Raw genomic sequence first — 23,590 nt, 5'->3', positions numbered from 1 at the left:
CAGCACACTCAGCTACTTGCTTACAGTCTAGCAGGTATTGTCTTCAGTTGAATTTTATGAAAAAGTTTTTAGCATAATCCCTAGCACTCAGGAAACCAAGGCAGGATGAACATGAGTTTGAGTTAAGTGCATATTACACAGCAAGCCCTTATGTCTCAAGGGAAAACAAAAAGTGATACCTTTTGGGTAAGTGGGGGGTAATAATTTATCTTAATGTGGATTTCATTCAGTTTATGTTGTTCAAGGTTCATTCACCTGCTTGAACTTGCAGGTTTATGTTAGAGGCCAAATTAGGAGACCTGCTTATCCTTGTGTATCTCCGTGGCTGACCTGGGCTAACATGCCTCATTACCACTCCCTGTGTGGCCTCTCCTAGTACCACAGGAGGCCTGCTTATCTTGGGGAGAAGGACAGTAAAGCAGACCTTGATCCCAATCAGGCCTTCTTTGATGGTACCCCAGAGGAGAAGAAGGCAGATAGATACCTTGGCACTGCCCTTGGGATAGCAGCTAGTCTTGTAAGGTTTCCACTGACATAGCAGAAGGTCTTGCTCCAACCTGGTGGAGATAAAATCCCATGCTGTCGCTCTCTTGACCCCACTCTGGTCCAGGTGTCAGAACAGCTCACTGCAGCGTCTAGCAAACACCTAATGATGCTGTTTTCTAGTTCAGCAGCTCACATAAGAAACATTCCGGCCTTTTGCTGATCCTCTGTTGGTGTTTTGTTAGACTAGACTTTCAGGGATTCTTGTTAATGGTCCCATTTAGATGTTGCCAACATTTTCAGTTTTAAGTCTATAAGGCAAAACAGAAAACACCCAAAATTCTGTCCCTGTGTTTATTAGATTCCAAGGCCCTGAGCCAGTCTCCTGCTTTCTCAATACCTCTGTTTTCTTATTTCCTTCATATGTGAGGTCCAGCTTTCTATGTATATAGAAAGCGGGTAGAGAAAAGGTGTGTCTGTACCATCTCACTAACAAACGTTACGTGATATTTGTACAGACCATTTCTTGGATTGGTCACTGGCACTTTATAACCCCCATAAAATTGCCATACTGTCTTCCCTGGCACACATTAAAAGAATAATTTATATCCTGTTACTATTAAGGCATTCTGCGAAATAAACATAATTAACATTTTTTATTATCATTACTTCAGAGAAAACTGGGCTGTAGCGTGTAGAATGAGACTAGAATAGCAAGTGCTTTCCTTGTATAAGACTTCAAAAACGTCACTAGTCACCAGCATCTTAGGGAGGAAAGAAAGGAGCGAACAGTCAGTGAGTGTGTGCATGTGTGGTCCATTCATGGTTCAGAGTGGAGATAAGAGGATAAGTGTGTTTGCTGGGACACTACAGTGAGCTGTTTGACACCCGGACCAGAGTGGGTCAAGAGGGTGACAGCGTGGGATTTTATCTCCACCAGGCAGGAGCAAGTTTATCGTGTATTATATGATTTAATCAAAATGAAAATCCTGGGGCTGAGAGGTGGTTGGTGGTTAAGAGCACCTGCTGCTTAACCTCTTGCAGAGGATCCAGGTTCAACTCCCAGCAAATTCACAACTGTCCGTGACTGTCCTATTGAGTCACATACATAACTCAGGGCTAAAGAGTACCACCTGCTCTTCCAGAGAACCTGTGGGCATGCATAAACATGGTACACAGACATACATTCAGGCAAACTCATAAAGATAAATTAAATTTCAAAGAATACATAACTCCTGAAATTTTGAAAACTCTGAATATCTTTCATGAGCCAGTGTTGATTTAATCATAAATAGGATTTGTTAAAAGTAAATGGTGTTTGTCAACAATTACTACGTAAAACTGTTGTTTTACTTAGATTAGTGACACAAATTAGAGTTAAATTGACAGCTATTAGGACAGTTATGAAAATTTAGGAAGAGTTTAAGAATTTTCTTGGTTTCCCTTAAATCCCTACTATGAAGGGGGCTTTTCTCAGTAAAGGACTGTAGGACACTGTCTTAGTATTGTAGATTTGATTAAGACAAAGCCTATGAGTCCTACAGCTAGCATTAGAAAATAAATTATTGGGGGCTGGGGATTTAGCTCAGTGGTAGAGCGCTTACCTAGGAAGCGCAAGGCCCTGGGTTCGGTCCCCAGCTCCGAAAAAAAAGAACCAAAAAAAAAAAAAAAAGAAAATAAATTATTGTCAACTGAGTGGTGGTGGCATGGGCCTTTAATCTCAGCACTCATGAGGCAGAGGCAGGCAGATCTCTGTGAGTTTGAGACCAGGTTATTTTCAGATCAAGTTCCAGGACAGCTAGGGCTACACAGAGAAACCCTGTCTCAATAAGAAAAAGGAAAGAATTGTTGTCATTAGAATCTGTGAGATTATATATGGGGATGGCTTATAAATATGTGTATAAGCTGACTATTTTTTTAACTTTGAAATAAGGTGACTAATAAACATACTGAAAGAATATGGCTGCACAGATACCAGAATCTGACCAGATAAAACAGGTAAGATACTCAAGGTAATTAAGGGAATAGGCTCTTAGCCAGGTATGGTGTCACACACCCTTAATCCCAGCACTCAGAAGGCAGAGGCCAGCCAATCTCTATGAGTTCAAGGCTAGCCTGGTCTACATAGTTCCAGGACAGCCAGGGCTATGTGGATATATTGTTTCAAAGGGCAGTAAGGGTGGGTTAGAAAAACATTGCCTGGTAACTGCAGCTGTGTCTGTGATCCCATAGTTTAAATGTTTATAATTTCATTTCCCAGTGAGTAACACCTGCATGGAGTGCATGCATGTAACCCCAGCATTTAGAAAGCCCATATAGAAAGATTGGATTAGCCTTGGTTAATTAATTAACATGGTTTAACTACTATGAGTTAAATATTTACTCAACGTAAGAGTGTAGCATTTATGCCCCAAAACCATATTTAAGAACATTAAAAAAGTATATGTTTATTTTGCTTTAGAGGCCAAATCTTGACATGTTGCTGAGGTGGGTTTCTAAACTTGTAGACTCCTGCGACCCTGCACTTCAGCCTCTTAAGTAGCCAGGACATCAGACGTCACTCCACTGTGTGGGGGACAGCAGTTAAGAAAAGTACAACTAGGAAGGAAGACCGTGTGTGTACACTAAAGCTCCTTAAGTCAGCAAACAAATTCCCATGGAGGAGGGGAAGCGGGGTGTGACAGGGTAGCGTGTCTAAGTATCAGTGAGTTTTAAAGCGTCGTGGCTGTGCAGCCCAGGTGTTAAAGCGCTTCTCATTTATAGTTTAAGGAGTTCCTGGGAACCTACAATAAACTTACAGAAACCTGCTTTTTGGACTGTGTTAAAGACTTCACAACAAGAGAGGTGAAACCTGAAGAGGTATGAAAAGTGTTACTCATTTAAAAAAAAAACATTTGCCACAATTCACAGAGTGAACCACCTAAGCATGTCATTGTTCTTTCTGACTGGGCTGCCATGGAAATGCAGTTGCTTAGAGGAACTAAAGCAGTTGGGGACCCCAGATCGATGGTGCCAAGTTGAATTTAACAGTTGCCTTGCATCAAGGCAGGCCGTTTTACAGACCGAGTATGCAGCAGCTGAGTTAGGCTCCAGAGCACGTGTTTTTTGGGTTTGTTTGTTTGTTTGTTTTGTTTGTTTTGTTTTTTCGACCTTTCAAGACAGGGTTCCTTCTCTGTGTAGACCAGACTGGCCTCCATTTGGACATCTGCCTGCCTCCACCTCGCCAGTGCTGGGATCAAGGTGTGTGCCACCACCTGGCAACACAGGAGATGTTCTTTATCTGCCTTGTCAAGGTGTGATGAAGGAAGCCTGACACCACTCCTGCCTGGCCCTGAGCGGTTAGATTGGCATTAGAACTATCTGAGAATGTGGTGCCCGTGATGCTCAGTGGAGACCCCGGGCTGATCAGCACCCCGACCTCCACTGTCCATATAAAGGTGTTTATGTATCTTCCAACAGAGAAGTCAGAAAACGTTCATGCCCAGATGTAATTTGTTAGGTAATTTAACATACAAAGTTTAGGAACTAGATGCCAAGTATGACATCCGTTTTGTAAAGGAGCATGTTGTGGCACCTTGCAATTTCATACTTAGGCCTTGATCATGCAGTACTCTTATTTTTAAAAACTATACTTTATATTTATCTATACAATTTACATACTAAATAGCACTAAAGTGGAGTGCTTTGATGTAATTTTAAGTGAGAAAAGTAAGATTATAAAACTCCCTATAACAAAAAATTTTAGTCCCTTTTTCAGATGGGACAGATCTATCAGTAAGCAGTCTTGTGAGTTCCCGAAGCACCGGTGGCAAATGGGGTTGGAAAGCAAATTCCACCTTCAGCCCCTGCCTCAGGATAACACATCCCAGAAAATAGACATTCTGACAAGTTAGAACTGGAAGAAAATAGCTTTATTATCTCTGTCATGACTGAGAAGTATCTTTTTACCCACAATCCATCCTTCTTTATCATCTATAGTTACCTTCTCTCAGTCTCCTTTGTGAGTCTTTGGACTTTACACACATTTATGCCCATTAACAGATACACAGGTATACATTATAGGATCTACATGTGAGGGAGAATCTGGAAGGTTCTTTCTGAGCTTGGGTCACCTTAGTTGATATTAAGGGTTGAAGGTGGGGGAGGTTCAGCATTTGGAGGCTACGGCAGAAGATTTTGAAATTCCAGACCAGTCTTGGCTGAATAAAAAGACCTTGCTCAAGAGCAAAAAATAAATTAATGTCTTCAGTGAAAATATCCAGAAGCAAGTTTCTCATAAAAAAAGGAACAAACCTTCTACTGGGTATGTGTTTGATTATCAGTCTAAATAAGGAGATAGGATTGTGGGCTTTGAGGTTAGAGAAAATTCCAGATCTAGTCTGTCATGAAGGCAGAGCAGAACACACTATTGTTCCTGGTGCCGCAGACCTGTAGGGACTTCATAAACCTTCATCTCATCAGTGGGTAAAAGCATAAACAGTGTAAAGCTGTAACATCGTAAGCCAAGGACTCAGTTTTGTAGATCTACCCATGGTTCCCCCTGGTGACTTCTTCAGAATACAAAAATGTTTATTTTTGTGTTGCCTCTTGGATCTTCCCCTTGTATTTCTAGGTTACCTGTTCAGAACATTGCTTACAGAAATATTTAAAAATGACACAGAGAATATCCATGAGATTTCAGGAATATCACATTCAGCAGAATGAAGCCCTGGCAGCCAAAGCAGGCCTCTTAGGCCAACCACGGTAGAGGCCGGAGGCACGGACTTGCACTGAGAGATTGCCAGCAGCTGTCACAGTCAGAACAAGGATTCGTCTGGTGGAGAATCCCCTGACACAGCAAGCGCCGTGGTACATCATCTGTCATGACTACCTGGCCAACGGAAACCACCGGAGAAAAAATCACTGTTCACCAGAAAGAGTCAAAACAGAAGGCCTTTCTGTGCAGTAGAAATGGTAAGATGCAGTGTTGTTGAGGCCTTAAGATTCGTCTGCGTGGTCACCATGATTGCAAAAATAAACCACTGTTCTTTTCTTTGTGACTGTTAATTTTAAAAGCAAAATATGTGTCCAATCATGTATGAGATAGAAAAAATTTATTACTAAAAGTAAAATAAGTGAAAATATCATTGAGCAGTTGTTTTTACTGGACAGAACATACTCTGACTGGGTGTGGATGCGCTGAGATGTTTTCAGTCAGGATCATCCGTCAAGTACTTCTTGCTCATGCATGTCTGCCTCAAGTTGCTGGTGGATACACAAAACAGTTACTGCTAATTATTTCAAGGCATAAGTTTTCCTCTTGCTTCTTTTGTCAGATGAGACACCTAGCTACATTTTGACATCGTTAGGGAACCCTTTAGAGGCTTGCTACGATATGGTTACAACTGGTGTGCCCTAGTAGAGTCTTAGTTTGTTTAAAAACCGAAAGTGTGAGTTAGTGAGGCTCAGCTAAAGGCACTTGGCCCAAAGCCGGACGTGAGTTCCCACACAGCCACTGGTGCAAGGAGAGCGGACTGACTTACTCCAGCTGCCCGCTGTCCACACACTAATTGCTGTGGTGCCCATGGTTCCCCACCACCACACTGCCTCTCTCACACTAGTGCCATGGTGTCTGTGGGCCCCCACTACCACACTGCCTCTGTCTAAACACTAATGCCATAGTGTCCGTGGGCTCCCCTCACATACAACCCCCTCCCCAACATGAATGGTTTTAGTGTAAATGCACACAGCTAATATGACCAGTTGAATAGAATAAACCAGAGTTAAATGTATCTCATGGCTAATAAATACTGAAACAAATTCAAAGCATTTGCAAGAACTTCTAGCAGATAAGTATAGCTACTTTGTTTTTGTTTTATTTTGTTGTATAACCAAACTGGTAAAAGGGAGCTTACAAATAGACTCTATTCGTTACCAATCTAAAGCCACAATACAACACTGGTATGTTTAAATTAAGAAAGCTATTTCTATGTCTTGTCAGGTTAGTAAGAAGTACCACTCTGCTTTAAAATTGCAATGTTAAAACACATGTAATAACAAATCACACAATTCACTATAGTAAAACATGGAAAATAAGATACTCTTACCTTAGTGAAAGAATAGAACCAGAAATAGATATTACTTGAGAACTTTGGTGGGGAGGGGTCCACATCCCTACCACTGTTTCCTGTAATCAAGTCCCCCGTGGTTATTTACTGTCTATTTTACAAGGATAATTAAATACATGCTCACCTGGCAAATAATGGGAATTTTGTACAAAAGCATCTGAAAAACCTCAGGAGGGAGTGTGTTTTTGAAAAACATCAGTAGCTCTTTCGGTTGCCCACACACTAAAAGGGCATTGGTGAAATGTTCAAATCCCATTCCATGCTCCCCTGAAACAGATTGGTTACATTTAAGCCAAAAAAATTTAAACAGTTGCTGTTTTTAATAATTATGTGGGAGGAGAGGGGCAGGGAGGCTGAGAGTGTATATGTGCTCCATAGAGACCAAAAAAGGAAGTCAGGAACTGGAACTGGGGTTTTGGATTTTCGTTTACTTTGACGTACGGTTTCTGTAGTTCTGGCTGCTGAATGTTGGGATTAAAGATGTATGCCACCACACCCAGCCTTAAAACCTGAGTTACACATGGTTGTTGTGACTATCTGGTGTGAATGCTGGGGCTGAGCCTCTCACAAGCTAACAAGTGCTCAGTCTGGGAGAACAATAGGCATTTTTACTGATCTCTCCAGACCTTACCCAAAATGTTAATACTCTTTAAATGCATATTCCATAATTACCAAGAAAGCATCGAGCAAATGCATATCACTGGGCACAGGTGGTGCACGCCTTTAGGCCCAGCACTCAGGAGGTAGAGGCAGGCGGATCTCTGGATTTGAGGCTAACTTGGTCTATAAGAGTGTGCTCCAGAACAGCTAGATCTATAGAGAGAAACCCTGTCTCCAAAGACAAACAAAAATAGAAAGTGCTTATCAAACTAACGACTATTTAGACAAATCCCATGTGAGTCAAGAGCAAAGAATGAGGGAAAATACTGGGTGTTGTGTGAAGAATTTTATGAGAGAAATTACACGTTTACTCAACATTTTAGAAGTGCACACTTGCTTTAGAATTTTTTTTTAAATATTTACTTATTTAATGTATATTACAGATGGTTGTGAGCCACTATGTGGTTGCTGGGATTTGAACTCAGGACCTCTGGAAGGGCAGTCAGTGCTTTTAACCACTGAACCATCTCCCTAGCCCAGAAATGTTTTATAGAGGGTGGTGGTGCAAGCTTTTTCTTAATCTCGTCTGTTTTTATTAATATGAGTTGGCCATCCATGTTTGATAGGTAAAGTATGAGCAGTGAAACATCTGCTGCAGGTCATTCAACTGTACATTTATTTGATGTGCACGGGTGTTTTGTCTGCACGTCCATCTGTACGCTAAGTGCATGCCTGGTGCTCACAGAAGCCAGAGAGGGCTGGCGAGCAACCATGTGGGTGCAATGGAACCCAGGTCCTCTGGAGGAACAGCCAGCGCCCCCACCACTGAGCCATCTCTCCAGCCCTATTTTGGTTGTGTATTTTGAGACAAGGTCACACCATGTAGCCTTGGCTGGCCTCACACTCCTGCCACTGTAATTAAATTAAACTTTTAGAAAATATTATGAATTATAAATTCAGATGAATGAAAAGACTTACAACCTACTGTTAAGAAGGAAAAACCCAGTTGAATTTTTGTTCCAATCATCCTTATTCACCTTTAAACTCTTACATGATGACTCTCAGGGAGTAAAATTATAAAGATGTGCAGTCTCGTGTTAGCATCAGAGAAGTGTTGTGTTAACACTGAAGAGTGTAGAGTCGCTTACTGTGTGCCCATGCCACCTAGCAGACACCATCATAGGTGAGTCAACCCGACTTGTTTTCCCTTTTGACTTAACAATTCAAATTTTACCTCCTCACACTTCAACTAAAGTTAAAGATGAAAGGTTTTGTCCATTTAATTTTCACACATCCAGGGAGTATCCAGGTTGTTCTTTGGGAGTGGCTCACCCCCATGAAGGATCAGAAGGATCAAGTTCTAACACTGAGCCACACTGCAGGCACATCCACAGCTATCGGCCCCCATTTTATGAGCCCCCTCGTCTATACAATTTGAGGAATCCTGTTTAGGAAGACTACATAAAATTATGAATAAAAGATTGCTCTGGGACTTGAAAAAATGGAGATATTTAACATAACTTCCGCTAGATTATGTAGAGTTACTCCCGTTATATCACATGTCCATTCTAATTTAGTTAAAGCTAAGTTTTGATTAATTTGAAAAGTATGTGAAAGCAAAAATTAATTTGTTACTATGCTTTTAAGCTAAATAACAATCATGGACAGACACAGTTACAGGTTATGTAGACCATTGATTCCCATTTGTTTTGTTTGTTTAGGAAGATTTGTTTCTTCTTGAAAGATTTTATATGTGTGAGTGTGTTGCCTGCATGTATGTGCATCACAAGCATGAGGTGCCCAAGAAGAGGATATCGGATCCCCTGGGACTGGCCTTATGATAGTTGTTAGCCACACATGTGTGCTGGAAACCAAACCTGAGACATGAGCCATCTCTCTGTCCCTTAATGTTTTTATAAGTCCTAGATGATGTTAACCACTTAAATACAGGCTAATACACACGATCTTGAGAAGAAAACAAAAGAACACCTTTAATCCCAGCACTCAGGAGGCAGAGGCAGGTTCCAGAGAGCAAGTTCCAGGGCAGCCAGGACTACACAGAGAAACCCTGTCCCAAAGAAAGAGGAAAAAAGAGAGAAAAGACTGGTCACCTTTAACCCCAGCACTAGGGAGACAGAAGCAGGTAGATCTCCAGACCAGTCTGCAGAGTGAGTTCTAGGTCAGCCAGGAATACACAGAAATGAAAGGAAGGAAAAGTTGGAGGAAGTTAAAGTAACTTCCACAATCTTACAGAGAGCTGCTCTTGTAGCTGATATATTCATTCTAACCTCACTAAAGCTTAATTTTAGTTCATTTGAAAAATTGCTCTATCTGAAAGCAAAAGTCAAGTAAAAAATGTAAAATTATCATTAATGTACAACCATTTTAATTTACATTAATTTCAGGAGGGAAGACAGGAGAGGGGAAAAGACAGATTTGTCTTCTGGCTTCACACAATAAATACATGCAATAAAAAATTTTTTTTCAAGTAGAAAACAGGCACTGTGGATCTAAGAGGTGCTTAAGAGCACTGGCTGCGGGTTAGGGAATTAGCTCAGTGGTAGAGCGCCTAGCAAGGGCAAGGCCCTGGGTTCAGTCCCCAGCTCCGAAAAAAAAAAAAAAAAAAAAAAAGAGCACTGGCTACTCTTCCAGAGGATCAGGCTCCTACATAGTGGCTCACAACCCTCTGTACCTCCAGGTCCAGGAGATCTGGTGCTCTCTTCTGGCCTTTGAGGCCAGACCTAAGTGCAGGCAGAAAACTGAACACACAAGTAAATTAAAAAGAGATATAAGTGCTATGGTATGCAGGAAGCTTGCAAACCTGGCCAACATTTTACTTAATGACTATAATTCTTAATCTCCAACATTATCAGTTTTCTCTTACCCAAGTCAACCTGGATTCTCTTTCCTTGCTGTACTTAGCACCAGAATCAATACACCATTGCTACATTGGCACAATGAGTGTATCACCTATTACCACTTTAACAATGTTGTGAAGTGCTTGGCGAGTTAGGTGAAAGTTCAAACACAGCTGTAGTCATAAAGTGTAGGCCCCTCTTGCTCCCACACTAGAACATCATAATGGCCTTTTGTAATGATTTTTATCATTGAAATATTAAATATTTGGAATATTTAAGTCAGGAAAATACTGGGTTTTTTTGAGACAAGTTCCTCTATGTAGCCCTAGCTATCCAGCAGCTCATAGATAAACCAGGCTGGCTTAGAACTCAGATCCTCCTGCCTCTGTCTCCCAAATGCTGGGATTTAAGGTGTGCACCACCGTATCTGGCAAGAAAATTTTTACAATGCATTTTAGATTATTTTTTGGAGACACTCAGTAGCCCAGGCTAGCCTCAAATTCACAGGGCTCTCACCTCGGCATCTTGAGGCTTTGAGAGTACAAGTATGTTCTACCGTACCCAAGATGGGGATAGTAGTTCCAAGTCAAAATTCTGAGACAGCTTCTTTAACTGAAGTGAGTCGGTCACCACACTAGCTATGTATTTGATATTAAATATTAATGTTTCCTTTTTATTTTCTCTCACTACATAATAGTCCAGGCTAGCCTCAGACTCAGTGGTTTTATAAGTGTATGCCATGCCTGGCTAATCATAGTTTTTGAAGGAGATATGATTAAAAACTTAGAAAAGAATGTTTTGGGGCTGGGGATTTAGCTCAGTGGTAGAGCGCTTACCTAGGAAGCGCAAGGCCCTGGGTTCGGTCCCCAGCTCCGAAAAAAAGAACCAAAAAAAAAAAAAAGAATGTTTTATTCTTACCTCTAGCTAAACAAAGTTTTCCCATCTGCATCTCTTGCAAAAAAAATTCTTGTAGTGTTTTCTTCTTTTCTGGATCCCATAACTAAAGGATTTATAAAATATGTAACAATGAGTGATAAATGTATATAGTTACTGTCAAAATTAATGTTTCTTTATAAAGTACCTCTTAACAAATAAAACATGCACACATTTAATAAAAGAAGTAGCGCGTAGGCCAGGCTGGCGCACATACCTGTATTCTCGGCGCGTGGGGAGGAAAAGCAGGTGGTATCTCTGTTCTAATAGCTGACCTTGGTATTGATACAGTGCAGGTGGCTTTGTCTGTCAAGGGATCTTTTTCTTGTCTGGTTAGTGGCAGTGCCTGTTAATTTAGCAGCAGTGACTTTCTAGTCTGTGGGGTCATTTTGTCATTTGCCTGTAGTTCTTAGTCAGGAAGCTTCATAAGGCTTCTATACTCAAACTCTGTCTCAGAGGGGCGAAGTGCATGGTTGGGGATAGGGTGGCATGGTGTTGGTGACTGGTCAGAACATCAGCCAAAGCTAGGGACGACATCAGCAAGCCCTGTGCCTAGGGCTGATCTTCCAGGCAATCCTGAGAAAGGGGCTTCCTTTGGTCAGTTAAAATGAAGTTAGTGATGACAGGTTTTACTGGGTACGTGGAAGGGGAGCAAGCTCTTGTAAGGAGAAGATGTTGGCGCCTAGAACCTGAGGGTGTTTTTATCTTCCCCACAAGTAGTCACCTGAGTGCTGGTAAAACTCTCGTGCTTAGGCTGCACTCGGACCTACAAAACAGACACGGGCTCAGGAGTCAGACGTCAACATTTGCAGCTAGCTCGGGTGCTCCTGGGCTCTCTAGTCTTAGGCTCGCCGCTGCAGTTGACATTTCCTTGGCTGTGTGTGACCATCTGAGATGCTTTTTGTTTGGTCAGGTGATGTTTGTTCTGCGTGTTTATGCATGTGAGTACAAGTGTGCACAGAGAAGCCAAAGGACACCCCTAGGTGCCATTCCTTAGGAGGCCACCCACCTTGCCCTTTCTTTTTAAACAAGGGTATCAGACCTCTAAAACAAGAGTCACAGATAGTTGTGAGCTGCCATTTGGATGCTGGGAATTGAACCTGGTGCTCTGGAGAAGCCGCCAGTGTTCTTAACCACTGAGTAATCTCTTCAGCCCTCATCAGGCTTTCTGAGACAGAGATCTTCCTAATCTCTACCTCCCCAAGTACTGGGATTTTAGGCACATACCACCATGCCCAGTTCTGTTCTTGGTTTTTGTTTTGTTGCTGTGGGTTCTGGGGATCAGACTCAGGTCTTCACACCTTTGCAGAGAGCACTGGACTGAATAAGCTATCCCCAGCACTGGTAAGGCAGAGTTTTGCTATGCAACCTAGGCTAGCCTTGAACTCACATTCCTCCTGCCTCAAGATTCCTAAAAGCACTGGGATTACCGGTCCCAGCACACAAGGCCAGCCTGGTCTACAAAGTGAGTTCTAGAACAGCCAGGGCTACCCAGAGAAATTCTCTCTCAAAAACAAAGAATTATGTGAGAAAACATCTGACAAGTTCTGCTTTTGCATTTATCATACCTCAATTATTTGGGTTTTCATTATTTCTAAACCAGAGTGGTTTTTCTGTCTTTAACCCTCTACCTATCCACCTTGTCTTCCCTATTGACACCACAATTGTCATTTTTTAACAATAAATAAGTAGGCATATCTATTCCTGAAATAAGTTACCACCACACAACAAAAAACACAAAAAGTTGTACAGACTTTACAGTCTGTACACCAAACTACCACTCAGCTGTCTCCTTTCCACAGCACACCGTGGATACTACAGTTTCACATGTGTGCCTCTACACAGGCTGTTTCCCCGCACACACAATGTTCAACAGATGTTTCATGGACAAGCACAATCTGCCGACTATTCTAGATACAGTCGGTGCAGAACGAAACGCAGACAAGGTTATGAGGAGCCTAGACTAATAAGTCGGAAACAAACAGTCACACACTGAACATGTTGAAGGGCGATACTCATTGAGGATTCAGAAGGCAGGAGCTGTACCCGACTGCCCAAGTCAAGCTGGTCAGGGAAGGCATCTGCACGAACATGCCCCGCCCCTTGAGTGCTGCCTGCCTACTTCTATAACTATGTCGACAGTCTTTCTGACTTCCGTTTTCCCCTTTCCTCGGTCCTCTCACCAGTCAGTATGAACTGGAACTCAGTTCTTCCCAGATCAGTAACTTCTGCTCTTTCCAGCCCAGTCACCACCGGTGATTTTCATTGCTGCTCACCAATGTTGCTGCAGTAACTTAACCCCTTTTCTAATCCTTCTAGCACGCCCATGCTTAAGGGGTTTGTTTCTTTTGTTTTTCCCCTTTTCTTTCAAAAAATTTCCTGGTCAGAAATCCATTGCTTTCTTAATAAATCTGGAAGCCCAGCCATTAGACCAAGCCTTAGCTTTATCAGTCACTTCTTCACAGTGATCCCTTTGCCAGGTATTGATCAGGCTTGTCATATCTCCTATTTTGCTCCCCTATGCAAACCCCTTCAATCCTCAAGGCTCCCCAGATACCATACACCTTCCATGTCATTCCTGCCTCAGACCAACGACAGCCCCAAAGCCTTATGTAGGAAACATTGGGTTTTCCAAAACAGTCTACAGCAACAGCAGTATTTCCTCTCTGCTTGAAATCCAGCAGCCCTCCGTGCTGTGGGAAAAGCTGCTTCCTGGCACACTCCCATCTCTGCCTACACTCCAACACTTGTTCTCTTCCGGTGTTCAGTGCACATAGTCTCCAGACCTGCCTGTTTGCCCCTGGGAATCCAGCCCAGCATATGAGGGCCACATGCAGGCACCTGCCAACAGTTTCAACTAAATGAACACCTAGCATCAACCGCAAACATGGGGTGGGAGGTGCTTTCAGATAACAGACTCAACAGATGGCCTGGGAGCCAGCTTTGCTGAGGCTGGGTAGAGCAACAGTTATTCTCCACGCAAACCTGCTCAGACTGCAGGTTCAGGAGCCAAGTATTAAGAACAGCAAGCTTAACCAACAGGTAAAGGGAGTAGCTGCTGTGCTAGTTCCACATTGAAAGGCTCTGTCTTCCTCCAGGCTCTTGTTACATTTGTTGACCTCGTCCGTCTTGCTTTGGGCTATTCTTACTGTTATCGTTGCTCTCTGCCAGACTTACCTTGGTGCCTCACACATAACAGGACCGTAAGTAGGCACAGGCTGATCACCTGAAAGATGGAAAAGTAAAGCTTCTCTTGCACTTTTGAGCTCATATGAGTTAACAAAAGCTGGACCAATAGCCAAGATGACTGAATTCTCTTTAAAAATAACTAATAAGGGAGGGGCTGAAGAGGTGGCTTGGTGGTCTAGAACACTGACTGCTCTTCCTGCTGACCAAGGCTCAATTCCCGGCATCTATAAGGCAGCTCACAACCTTAACTCTAGACCTAGAGGTTCATAATGCCCTTTTCTGACTCCTAAATGGTACCAAGATAGACATATATGGCAGGAAAAACATCCATACACATTAGAATGTTTTAAAAGTGACTAATATGGGCAGCGTAATGGTTCAGCAGGTGAAAAGCACTTTCCACCCAGCCTGACCACCTGAGTCAGACACAGGTACCAGAGACAGGAGTGAACAGAACTTTTCAAGTTGTCTTCTGACCATCATATATGGGCCAACTTCCTCCTCTGTCTAAAATATAATAACCATAAAAACTCAACTAGCCAATCATATTCTATGATGACTGACCTGGGAAGGTCCAAGTCTCTCTTCTTTCTTCTTATTAAAAAAAAAAAAAAGTTCCTACAAAATTTACTTTACAGATACCTTTCTCTTGCGAATAGTGTTTCGTTTGGCCCAGGCTAACCTTGAACTTGCTCCTGTCTCAGCCTCCCAAGTGCTGATTCTGCACACGTGAGTATCAAGCCCTATTCGTACTTAAAAACAAAACATAAACAATGAGAAAAAAAACTTTTTAAAAACTGCTTGTGAGCTGGAGAGATGGCTGAGTGGTTAAGAGCACTGACTGTTCTTCCAGAGGTCATGAGTTCAAATCCCAGCAATCACATAGTGGCTCCAACCATTTGTAATGGGATTCGATGCCCTCTTCTGGTGTGTCTGAAGACGGCTGCAGCGTACTCATAGTTAGCAAGCAAGTAAGTAAGTAAGTAAGTAAGTAAGTAAGTAAGTAAATAAATAAATAAATAACTCTTAAAAAACAAAACAAAACAAAACAAAAACCTGCTTGTGAGTGTTTTGCCAGCATGTAAGTCTGCAGCCATGTGCATGCCTGTAGCTTCCTGGAGGACAGAAGAGGGCGACAAATCCCTTAGGATTGGAGTTAGGTGGTAGTGAGCTACCGTGTGGGAATCAAACCTGAGTTCTCTGGAAGAGCAGCCAATCCTCTTGGCCACTGAGCCATCCCACCAGACCTTCATACTGTGTCCTTATCAGACCCACGTTTCCTTTCTTTCCTTCCCCTTTGTAATTAGAAAGCAGGTGTGCCGCACTGGCAGGCCTCTTCTCGCAGGGCTTCTAGAAGGTTCCTTGGCGGGTCTGCTGCACTTCACCTGCCTGGCGGGCGCCTTGGCGTTGGACTGTCCAGCTCTTCTTTCTGCAAACACAGGCACGAGCTGGCTGGGAGCGCCAACTGGTGGCCGGGACTGGGCCGCCCACCCTCCCGCCGGCCGCGCTGGCACTCACGGTCCCGCAGACAGCGGCGGAATGCGGGGTCTCGGTGCCGCCTCCGGTCCAGGTAGACGCAGTAGCAGAGCAGGGCGACGGCGCCGCCCGCTGCCAAGGCCGCCAGGAGCCCGACGCTAAGGCGGACGCTGGGCATCGGGCTGCCCAGCGAGCGTTGGGCGCGGGCCGACCACGCGTGAGAAACCCGGAGTTCCGAACCCAGGACCTCAGGAGCCAGAATTCTGAACCTTCTCCAGCCAAACAAGATCATTCCTGTGGCCGGAGCATGCGGCGTCCTTGGGTCGCCTGGGTTTCCCTTGGCCCACATTAGCTGAGCTAGCCCGCCTGTTCTTCTGGGTCCCGGAGCACAGGAAATCCAAGTTCCCCACCCACCATAACTCAGGAGAGGGAAAAGATTCTGAAGGAGTAATAATACAAGAGAAAAGCAAAGTTGTCATTTTTGCTGGTGCATTTTTCCCTTTATGGTTGCTTTATTCGGCAAACATAACAAAAGAATAGACAGACTTTGTCAGGATCATAACCCGGATAAAGACAGTAAAAAGCTAAATTTTGTTGGTTTTCAGAGACAGGGTTTCTCTCTAGCAGTGGCTGTCCTGGAACTCACTCTGTAGACCAGGCTGGCTTAGCCTCTGCCTCCTCTGGTGCCATAAGGTGCTAAAAGGTGTGTGACATAGTACCCAGTTTAAATTTGTTTCTGTTTTTAACTTACATGTACGGGTGTTTGCCTGTACATATGTGTGCCATGGACATGCTCAATGCCTGCAGAGGTCAGGAGGGTGTCTGACCCTCTAGAACTGGAGTTACTGACAACCATGAACCACCATGCGGACACTGGTAAATCCTTGTCCTCTACAAGAGTAACGAATGCACTGAACCACTGAGCTATCTCTTCCAGGCCCCTTTTCATTTTCAACAGTGTCCATGTAGCTCATGGTGGGTGGCCTGAAAGTCTCCACACTCCTGCCTCCATTCAAAAGTCCTTAAATAGGGCTGGGGATTTAGCTCAGTGGTAGAGCGCTTACCTAGGAAGCGCTCCGAAAAAAAAGAACCAAAAAAAAAAAAAAAAAGTCCTTAAATAATTTTTGCTGTGGATTATTCAACTGTACTCACTGTGAACTACCATTATTGTCACAGCAAGGCACCTTATCTGCACTGAGTACCAGTAAGATTGAAAAGCAGCCCCGGCCCTTGGTCTTAGACTAGACGCAGTGAAAGTTACACACTGCTTTCGTGAGTACTGGGTGTTCTTCCTATGATAACTTAAGTCTTCCAGGTGCAAAGTTTATTATAAAAAAAAAAAAAGTGGCTGTAAATACAGGACAATATCATGGTCTGATGTATCTGGGACCACTGGGTGGCAACATTTTTCCTGAGGAGACAACACACACATTTCTTCACCTCGGGTAGAAATCCTACAACTGACCAAAGTACAGACACCACCAAAATCCAACTTGGTGAACCAATGAGTTTTAATGGAGTTACAGGAGTAGGGGTGAAGGGTTAAAGGAGCAGGAATGACCCAGAGACATCTGTATCATCACCAAGGCCCACCTCAGCATGGGTGACAGCTCACAAAGCTGGGGACCTGGAGCACAGTGCACAGACTGCAGGCAGCTCAGCAGGTGGGGGCAGCCCTTCAGATGACTCAGTTGGTCTGAACTTTCAGGCATGAGGCCTGGTCTCAGGGTCTTCCTTGCAGCTCAGCTTCCTTTTGTCTGTGGGCGTCTCAGCTCTTGTTGATTACGGCTGCACGGAGGGGCCTAGTGAACCTGGTGGTTCCAGACGTTTGCACAGCAAAGCACTTTACCTTACCCAGCTACTTCCCCAGCTCCTGGGGAATGGCTTCTGACTGAGTGCTGTAGCTAGCTCCAAACGGTGCTTGCGTTAAGGCTGACTGGAACCTCCGCCACCAAAAGCCTGCCTAAAGTATACTGTAGTTCTTCACTTTCACTGACTCACAGGGTGAGCCTCTAGTGTGAGAGAGAGGACTGGGGCCGGAGATAATGTTCAAGTGGAAAGGGAACCGTGGCAGAAAAACGAGGGACAACTACCAAAGAAACGAGATATAAACAGCGCCAATCAAGTCAAAACTACCACAGATCATGAAGAAAATAGTCAAAAAAAATTCAGGCAAGTCTCTGTGGTAGACATGGAGATTTATCTCAGATGTAGACACCACTGCTGGTGAGCGTAATCCCTATGCAGCTCTGGACCTTTTCAAAGTAAGATTGTATCAGCTCTCCTAATGCTGCAAGCCTTTAATACCTGCAACCTTAAAATTATTTTCATTGTTACATTGTAATTGTAATTTTGTGACTGTCACTACTCAACCAAAGCATGGTTCTCCACTGAGTAACTGATCCTTAAACAGTTCTAAGAAAGTGGCTGATACACAATAAATTGCATATATTTATAGTATACAACCAGATAAGCTCTGACATCATACACAACCTGAAATGGCTACTGAAGCCGAGATCAGTGATAATACCCACCATGCACAGCGTGCCGCCTCTTCCCATCCTGATTGGTAATTTGTGTCTTCCTCTAGTTCAGTGGTCCTCAGCCTGTGGGTAGCATTGGAAAATACAAAATATTTACATTATGATTGATGGCAGTAACAAAATTAATTATGAAGTAACAATAGACATAATTTTGTGGTTGGAGGTCACCACGATGTGAGGAACTGTACTAAAGGGTTAAAGCATCAGGAAGGTTGGGAACCACTACTCTAGTTCTCGAGTCATCTGACTACAAGTTTATCGTGTTCATTTACATTCCCAAAGATCTAGGCAGTGATTTTTAATTTTTTTAAATGATTTTTTGTGAATGTCACATCATGTACCTCATGCCCACTCATTTCCTTGCCCCTCCATATCTGCCCTTACAACCTCCCCCCTCAAAGGAAAACAAAATATAAAAAATCAAAAGAAAATTTAAAAAATGATAAAAAAAACAATCTTGCAGTAGAAGCTGCAGTGTGTCCCACGGTGTCCCCTTTTTGCCCAAACAGATTTACTTGAAAGTGTCCATCGCAATGAGCTATTGGTCTGGTACGAGGCCTCTGGCTTCTGCTACACTAGCAATACAGGATCCTCACTGGGACTCCTCTGGGACATCCTGTTGTAGCCCTGTGTCACAGAGATCCTGCAGCTTCGGATCTGCAGGACTGGCCCCTCTACATGCTCCAGCAGTGCACAGATGGAGTAGATCTGGATCTGGGCCTGGGTGGGAGATGAATTGGTCAGCCTGCCAGCTTCCCCACACCTGGGGTGGGCAGCCTGTGAGGGGGACCCAGTTCTCCCCAACCCTAGGACATCAACATTGCCCCATGCGGCAGCCAAGACCACAGACTCCACCCCCATCCACCACCAGCACGCAAGCTCCAGGGCCACTCTTCTAGACATATTCGTGTGTGTGTGTGTGTGTGTGTGTATGTGTGTGTGTGTGTGTGTGTGTGTGTGTGTTATATATACATACATTCATTTATTATATACATAAAGGTCCTTAAGCTTCACAACAAAGCTTTTCAAAATGAATTTTGCAAGACACAAAGTACAAAATGAGCATAGCTTCATAATTCTGTCAACTACAAATATCAAAATTACAAATATTGTCCTTAATTGTTTTAAAAGATGCATAGTGGTTCTCTGTGGGTAAGATGCTTGTCATCATCGAAAATATTATTAAAATTTGAAGAGAAAAAAGGCTAAAGGACAGAGCAGAGGGTATATACTTGGGAGTCCCCAAGCTCAAGAGGATTATTTTGAATTTAAGGCCAGCCTGGAACTACACAGAAGGCCCTGCCTCGGGAGCTAAACGTCAGAACAAACTGTACTGTGCTAAAGCACAAAGCATGTATCTGTTGGGAATTTCTTACCAGCGGGTACTCCATCGGAGCTGTTCAACCCTGAGACACAGGGGATTATGTGTTGTCCTCCTGGAATGAAGTAAACCTTGTTACACAGCCACATGGAAATGACAGGGAAGGAAGGACAACCAGGGAGAGACTCACAGGGGACATGTTAATTGGCTATTAGGTAATGAAGCAAGACTAGTTTCATCCATGCCACAGAGTTGATATGTTAAAAAAGAGTCCTCAAGATCTTACATGTCTGGGTTACTGTATAAAAATCAGTAATTATTTTACAGTAAATGAGTAAATTTGTTTTCTTCGACTTGACTTAATTAGCAACTTGGACTATTCTGTGTTAGAGGCTGGGCTAGGACTGAGAGGTACACCTATGACCAAGGAACACTGAAGGAAGCGACTCCTTTACATACATACATATGCATATAATTATACACAGTGAGCTGTGAGGTGAAACAGAAGAGACTACAAAGCTATCAGATGTGCAAGAGGGTGATGTTTTGTGGGCTCGAAAGTCAGCAAAAGCTTCCTGGCAAAGTGTTAGGGCAGCCAGCCAGTGCATCAGGGACAAGAAGCAAGGTGAGAAGCACGAGGCAAGAGCAGCTCGTGAGAGCCTGACCCAGCTCTCCTCATGCCTCCTCCCCTCTCACCTGCTCACAACACCACGATATCGGCATCACTTTTCCAAGTCCCCAGCCTATCCACCTGCCTCACTGGAACCAGTTTAACTGACATTTTCTCTTCAAAGCCTTCCCAGGCTATCCCAGTCTCACTAGTTGCTGTGCACAATAGGCTGTCTTGGCAACTATGACTTCATATACTTACCTTACCTGTAGACCTAGCATGTAGTGGGATGGGTGGAGTCTGGAGGCCATCCTGGGCTATGTAGTAAGTTCTAGACTAGCTTAGGCTAGAGGGAGACCCCATCTCAAAACCCAAAATTTAGGGGGTTGGGGATTTAGCTCAGTGGTAGAGCGCTTGCCTAGGAAGCGCAAGGCCCTGGGTTCGGTCCCCAGCCCCGAAAAAAAAGAAAAAAAAAAAAAACAAAAACCCAAAATTAAAAAAAAAAAAAAAAGGAAGAAAGTGGGGAAGATATTAAGTGGGCTTACCCATGTGCATATTTATCATAACAGCATTTGAGAGGTAGGAGCAAGAGAATCAGAAATTCAGACCTGGCCTCAGCTACAGACATTTTAAAATCAGACTGGCCTCCATGAGATCTTGCCTCAAGAAGCTGAGGAAAAACATTATTTTAATTAGAAGGGGTAATTGTTTCCTGTCTACCCTACTTGGTCTCACATAGTCCATGAAGACGGGAACCTTTTTGTCTTGGTTGCTCATGTGGCTGAGTCTTGGCATCACGATGTAGTGTCTGATACATAGAAGATATTCCATAAATTGCTAAGGAATCAGTTCTGCTAAGAGTTTTTGCATGATGTTATATATAGCACTGAATGTTTGACAAGTATGTTAAATCATAAGACCTACAAGAAAAAGGACAGAAGCAAATTCATATAGATTTCCAAGACTTAACCCAATTTTATAGGTGTCATAATAGTCTTTTAAAATGTGCTCTCTTTCTAGGCGAAAGACTGGAAGTTTGACAAAATGGATAAACAGTAAAAGAACACAAATGAATACCAATACAAAAAGCCATATAATGTTTGAATACCTTGACTGTATAGATAGTACATTCCTTTTTTATATAGTATCTTTATACTTTTACTTTCTTAGTCACATGCAATATGTAATCATTTACTCAGAGTTTAGGTAAACTCAAAAATAAGCCCAACATTTGAACTGTGATGCTTAATCAATACTCAATTTCACATTTTTTCCTAGCATCTTAATAAAGTGGTATAGACAGTTCTATATCTATATTTAGTGAACACGTAATTTGTCTTCTGTAGGTACATACCAATACTTTGGTACCTAATTTCTACCAGCTAAGAGGGACAGTATTCAAATTAGTAAGTTATCTCAGATTTACCAAATTGCTACTGAAGAAAATTACTAACGTATCTAATGTTGCTTCCTAGTTTTGAGTGACAATTTTCTCATTTTTCTAATTAAGTACTACAAGTATTTTGAAAATTGAAGAATGTACTGAAATGCTTAGTTTTGTAGAATCTGGTTTTCCAACCAAAAGTTACTGGCATTTGGAAAAAAAGTCACATAAAAGAAACTCAAGTAGTAAGCCAGTGTTTAGGTCCCGCCCACTGGGTTCCTTTGTATTTCACATTGCGATACTACTGCTTGGCAAAGAAAAGACAGGAAAGTTTATATTACAAGAGTACTTGTTTGTTTTAATTCTCTGAGAAAATGGAAGAAGTCTGAATCACAGGTTCACAATGTGGCAAGATGATGTTGAGAAACATGATATCGGTAATCCTCTGCTGTAGCATGTGCTGTGCCTCTGTCCGCCCTCAGGGTCTGCAGCCTTCGGGCTACCACATCACAGCATATAAACACAGAAAAGGAGGCTTTAAAACAACCCCTTTAATGTACAAACATGAGTTTAAAAATTGTTTAAAAAAATCACCTTTTTTACATAATGTATATGCAAAACTGCTTTAAATACATGATTTTGGAAGAATTATTTACAAATGTATCAGTCTGTGGAACAATTCACAGACAAGGCATACATAGCGGCTTTACGTAACTGTTGCATCTCGACTTTGGGAGATATAAATTTATTCGGCAGTACAGCGAACATAAAAACTGTGACAAAGCGTCTTTAGGGCAACCAAAAATGTGATCCTCTAAACGGTTTAAATAGGAGGACTGCCAACGTCTCTAAACCAGGACAGACTTGAGTGACCCAGATGCCCACTTTCAGCTGCTCTGTTGGGAAGGCAGAGACAGAACCCCTCCAGCACCCCGGCTGCACACGCAGCCCCTGCAAAAGGGACAGCTGACAACAATTGCCATCCAAAGAGTGAATTAACCTAGAATGTTCTTTTTTTCAATTTTATTAATATTTTAAAAAATACATAAAAATACAACCATCCAATGTCTGAATAAATATATTTAACAAGTTGCAAGATAATACCTTATTTTACACAAAATTTTCAGCTTTAGAAATCTTGTTAAATAACTTCATTGTTGTTATATATTTCATTTTTGTATTTTTTGTAACAAAATAAAAACTCTGAAATTACATAGAAAAAAGACAAAATATTTTTGTCAAGGGATAAGATAGTCCACTGAAAACTTATTCACAATTCCACTGTAAACATTAATAAACATTAAAATATTTGCATAATTGTGTGCTCAAAAGTCCTATAAAAAGTGGAAGACTTATTACAACTGCAGTTTTCAGTCAACTACACTTCCTTTCACAATTTATTTTGTCCCAATTACTCTTTTAAACCTGGGCACACTGCTGAACATATACTCTGGCAGTTCTACATAGCAAGTGCTTCCACAAAAATTGAAATAAAAAAAATCAACATTAATAATAATTATTATAATAATTATAATAATAAAAGAACAACACAGAATAAACTCCCTACTCAGCAAGTGTTCAATGCAGCTCAGGGAAAGTGCAGCAGTAACTACTCAGCCAGATAATGTTCTCATGTTTACCATGTGCACTTGCTTGTCTATGATTCCTAGAACACTTGAAAGCTTTATTATACAAATTCAATTTTGCTAAGTGCCCTTTTTTCTCTATCACACAAAAAAAAAATTAAGGAAAAAAAAATACAGAGGAAAAATTATGACCATTGTGGCAGGCTGCCTAACCTTCAATTATTAATAAGCTTATGTTTTGCAACAATGAAAAGAAGGAAGGAGGATATAGATCCAGTCCTGGACACTGTACAGGAAGGGGATACTTAGCCAGCTGAGTGCTCTCTGTGGTTGGAGTTCAGGGTTTGGGGACTGACGTCTATGGCAACAGACTGCTGGGAGGATGGGAACTGTTCATCACCTGCACTCTACAGCAAGTACATTTTGGGGGGGAGACGAGGACGAGGGACTCATTCCAGTGTCGGATGAAGCCGATGACATAGAAGCGCCTGCATGAGACA

General features: G+C 42.5%; 3 protein-coding genes across 20 annotated transcripts in view; 1 reads left to right on the top strand and 2 right to left on the bottom strand.

Annotated features, from left to right (window-relative positions):
* Window positions 1–5,611, top strand: part of Timm9 (translocase of inner mitochondrial membrane 9) — a 12,831-nt gene extending 7,220 nt beyond the window's left edge. For 3 of the 7 annotated variants that reach the window (NM_001276430.1, NM_133604.1, NM_001276429.1), the window contains 3 exons: window positions 2,417–2,481; window positions 3,247–3,342; window positions 5,096–5,611. In NM_001276430.1, coding sequence (NP_001263359.1) covers window positions 2,443–2,481; window positions 3,247–3,342; window positions 5,096–5,230 — 270 coding nt within the window. In that variant the 5' untranslated portion in view covers window positions 2,417–2,442 and the 3' untranslated portion in view covers window positions 5,231–5,611. The remainder of the gene's footprint in view (window positions 1–2,416; window positions 2,482–3,246; window positions 3,343–5,095) is intronic. The other 4 variants (XM_063261517.1, XM_039111743.1, XM_063261516.1 and 1 more) reach the window with 2 other exon arrangements.
* On the bottom strand, window positions 5,560–15,995 carry Tomm20l (translocase of outer mitochondrial membrane 20 like). Of its 2 annotated transcripts, XM_001072851.7 has the most exons (5): window positions 15,689–15,995; window positions 15,556–15,599; window positions 10,967–11,048; window positions 6,715–6,857; window positions 5,560–5,727 (listed from the first exon to the last, which is right to left on the bottom strand). In XM_001072851.7, the coding sequence occupies exons 1-5, from the start codon at window positions 15,993–15,995 to the stop codon at window positions 5,683–5,685; spliced, it is 621 nt and encodes a 206-aa protein (XP_001072851.3). In that variant the 3' UTR covers window positions 5,560–5,682. The 2 variants fall into 2 exon arrangements, with proteins under 2 accessions (XP_001072851.3, XP_038969164.1); XM_039113236.2 differs by lacking the exons at window positions 5,560–5,727; window positions 6,715–6,857; window positions 10,967–11,048 and adding an exon at window positions 14,164–14,207 and having other exon boundaries at window positions 15,446–15,599.
* Arid4a (AT-rich interaction domain 4A) overlaps window positions 15,689–23,590 on the bottom strand; it is a 77,559-nt gene continuing 69,657 nt past the window's right edge. For 3 of the 11 annotated variants that reach the window (XM_039112256.2, XM_039112258.2, XM_039112259.2), the window contains one exon: window positions 15,689–23,590. In XM_039112256.2, the coding sequence (XP_038968184.1) occupies window positions 23,487–23,590 (104 nt within the window). In that variant the 3' untranslated portion in view covers window positions 15,689–23,486. The other 8 variants (XR_010052094.1, XR_010052091.1, XR_010052095.1 and 5 more) reach the window with 8 other exon arrangements.

Source organism: Rattus norvegicus, chromosome 6, assembly GCF_036323735.1.
Source record: "Rattus norvegicus strain BN/NHsdMcwi chromosome 6, GRCr8, whole genome shotgun sequence".
NCBI classification, from domain to species: Eukaryota; Metazoa; Chordata; class Mammalia; order Rodentia; family Muridae; genus Rattus; species Rattus norvegicus.
Note: the sequence above shows the minus strand (reverse complement) of the source record. Positions and strands in the feature narration are given on the sequence as shown.

Bases quoted from the DNA above. Each gene is read 5' to 3' on its own strand.
- Tomm20l (XM_001072851.7), bottom strand. From the start codon at position 15,995: ATGTGGGCCAAGGGAAACCCAGGCGACCCAAGGACGCCGCATGCTCCG. The intron at 11,049-15,555 runs GTGAAGTGCAGC...TAAATCCTTTAG, and splicing joins CCAAGGCGCCCGCCAGGCAG to TTATGGGATCCAGAAAAGAA. The intron at 5,728-6,714 runs GTGAGCATGTAT...TGTATCCACCAG, and splicing joins AAATTCCCATTATTTGCCAG to CAACTTGAGGCAGACATGCA.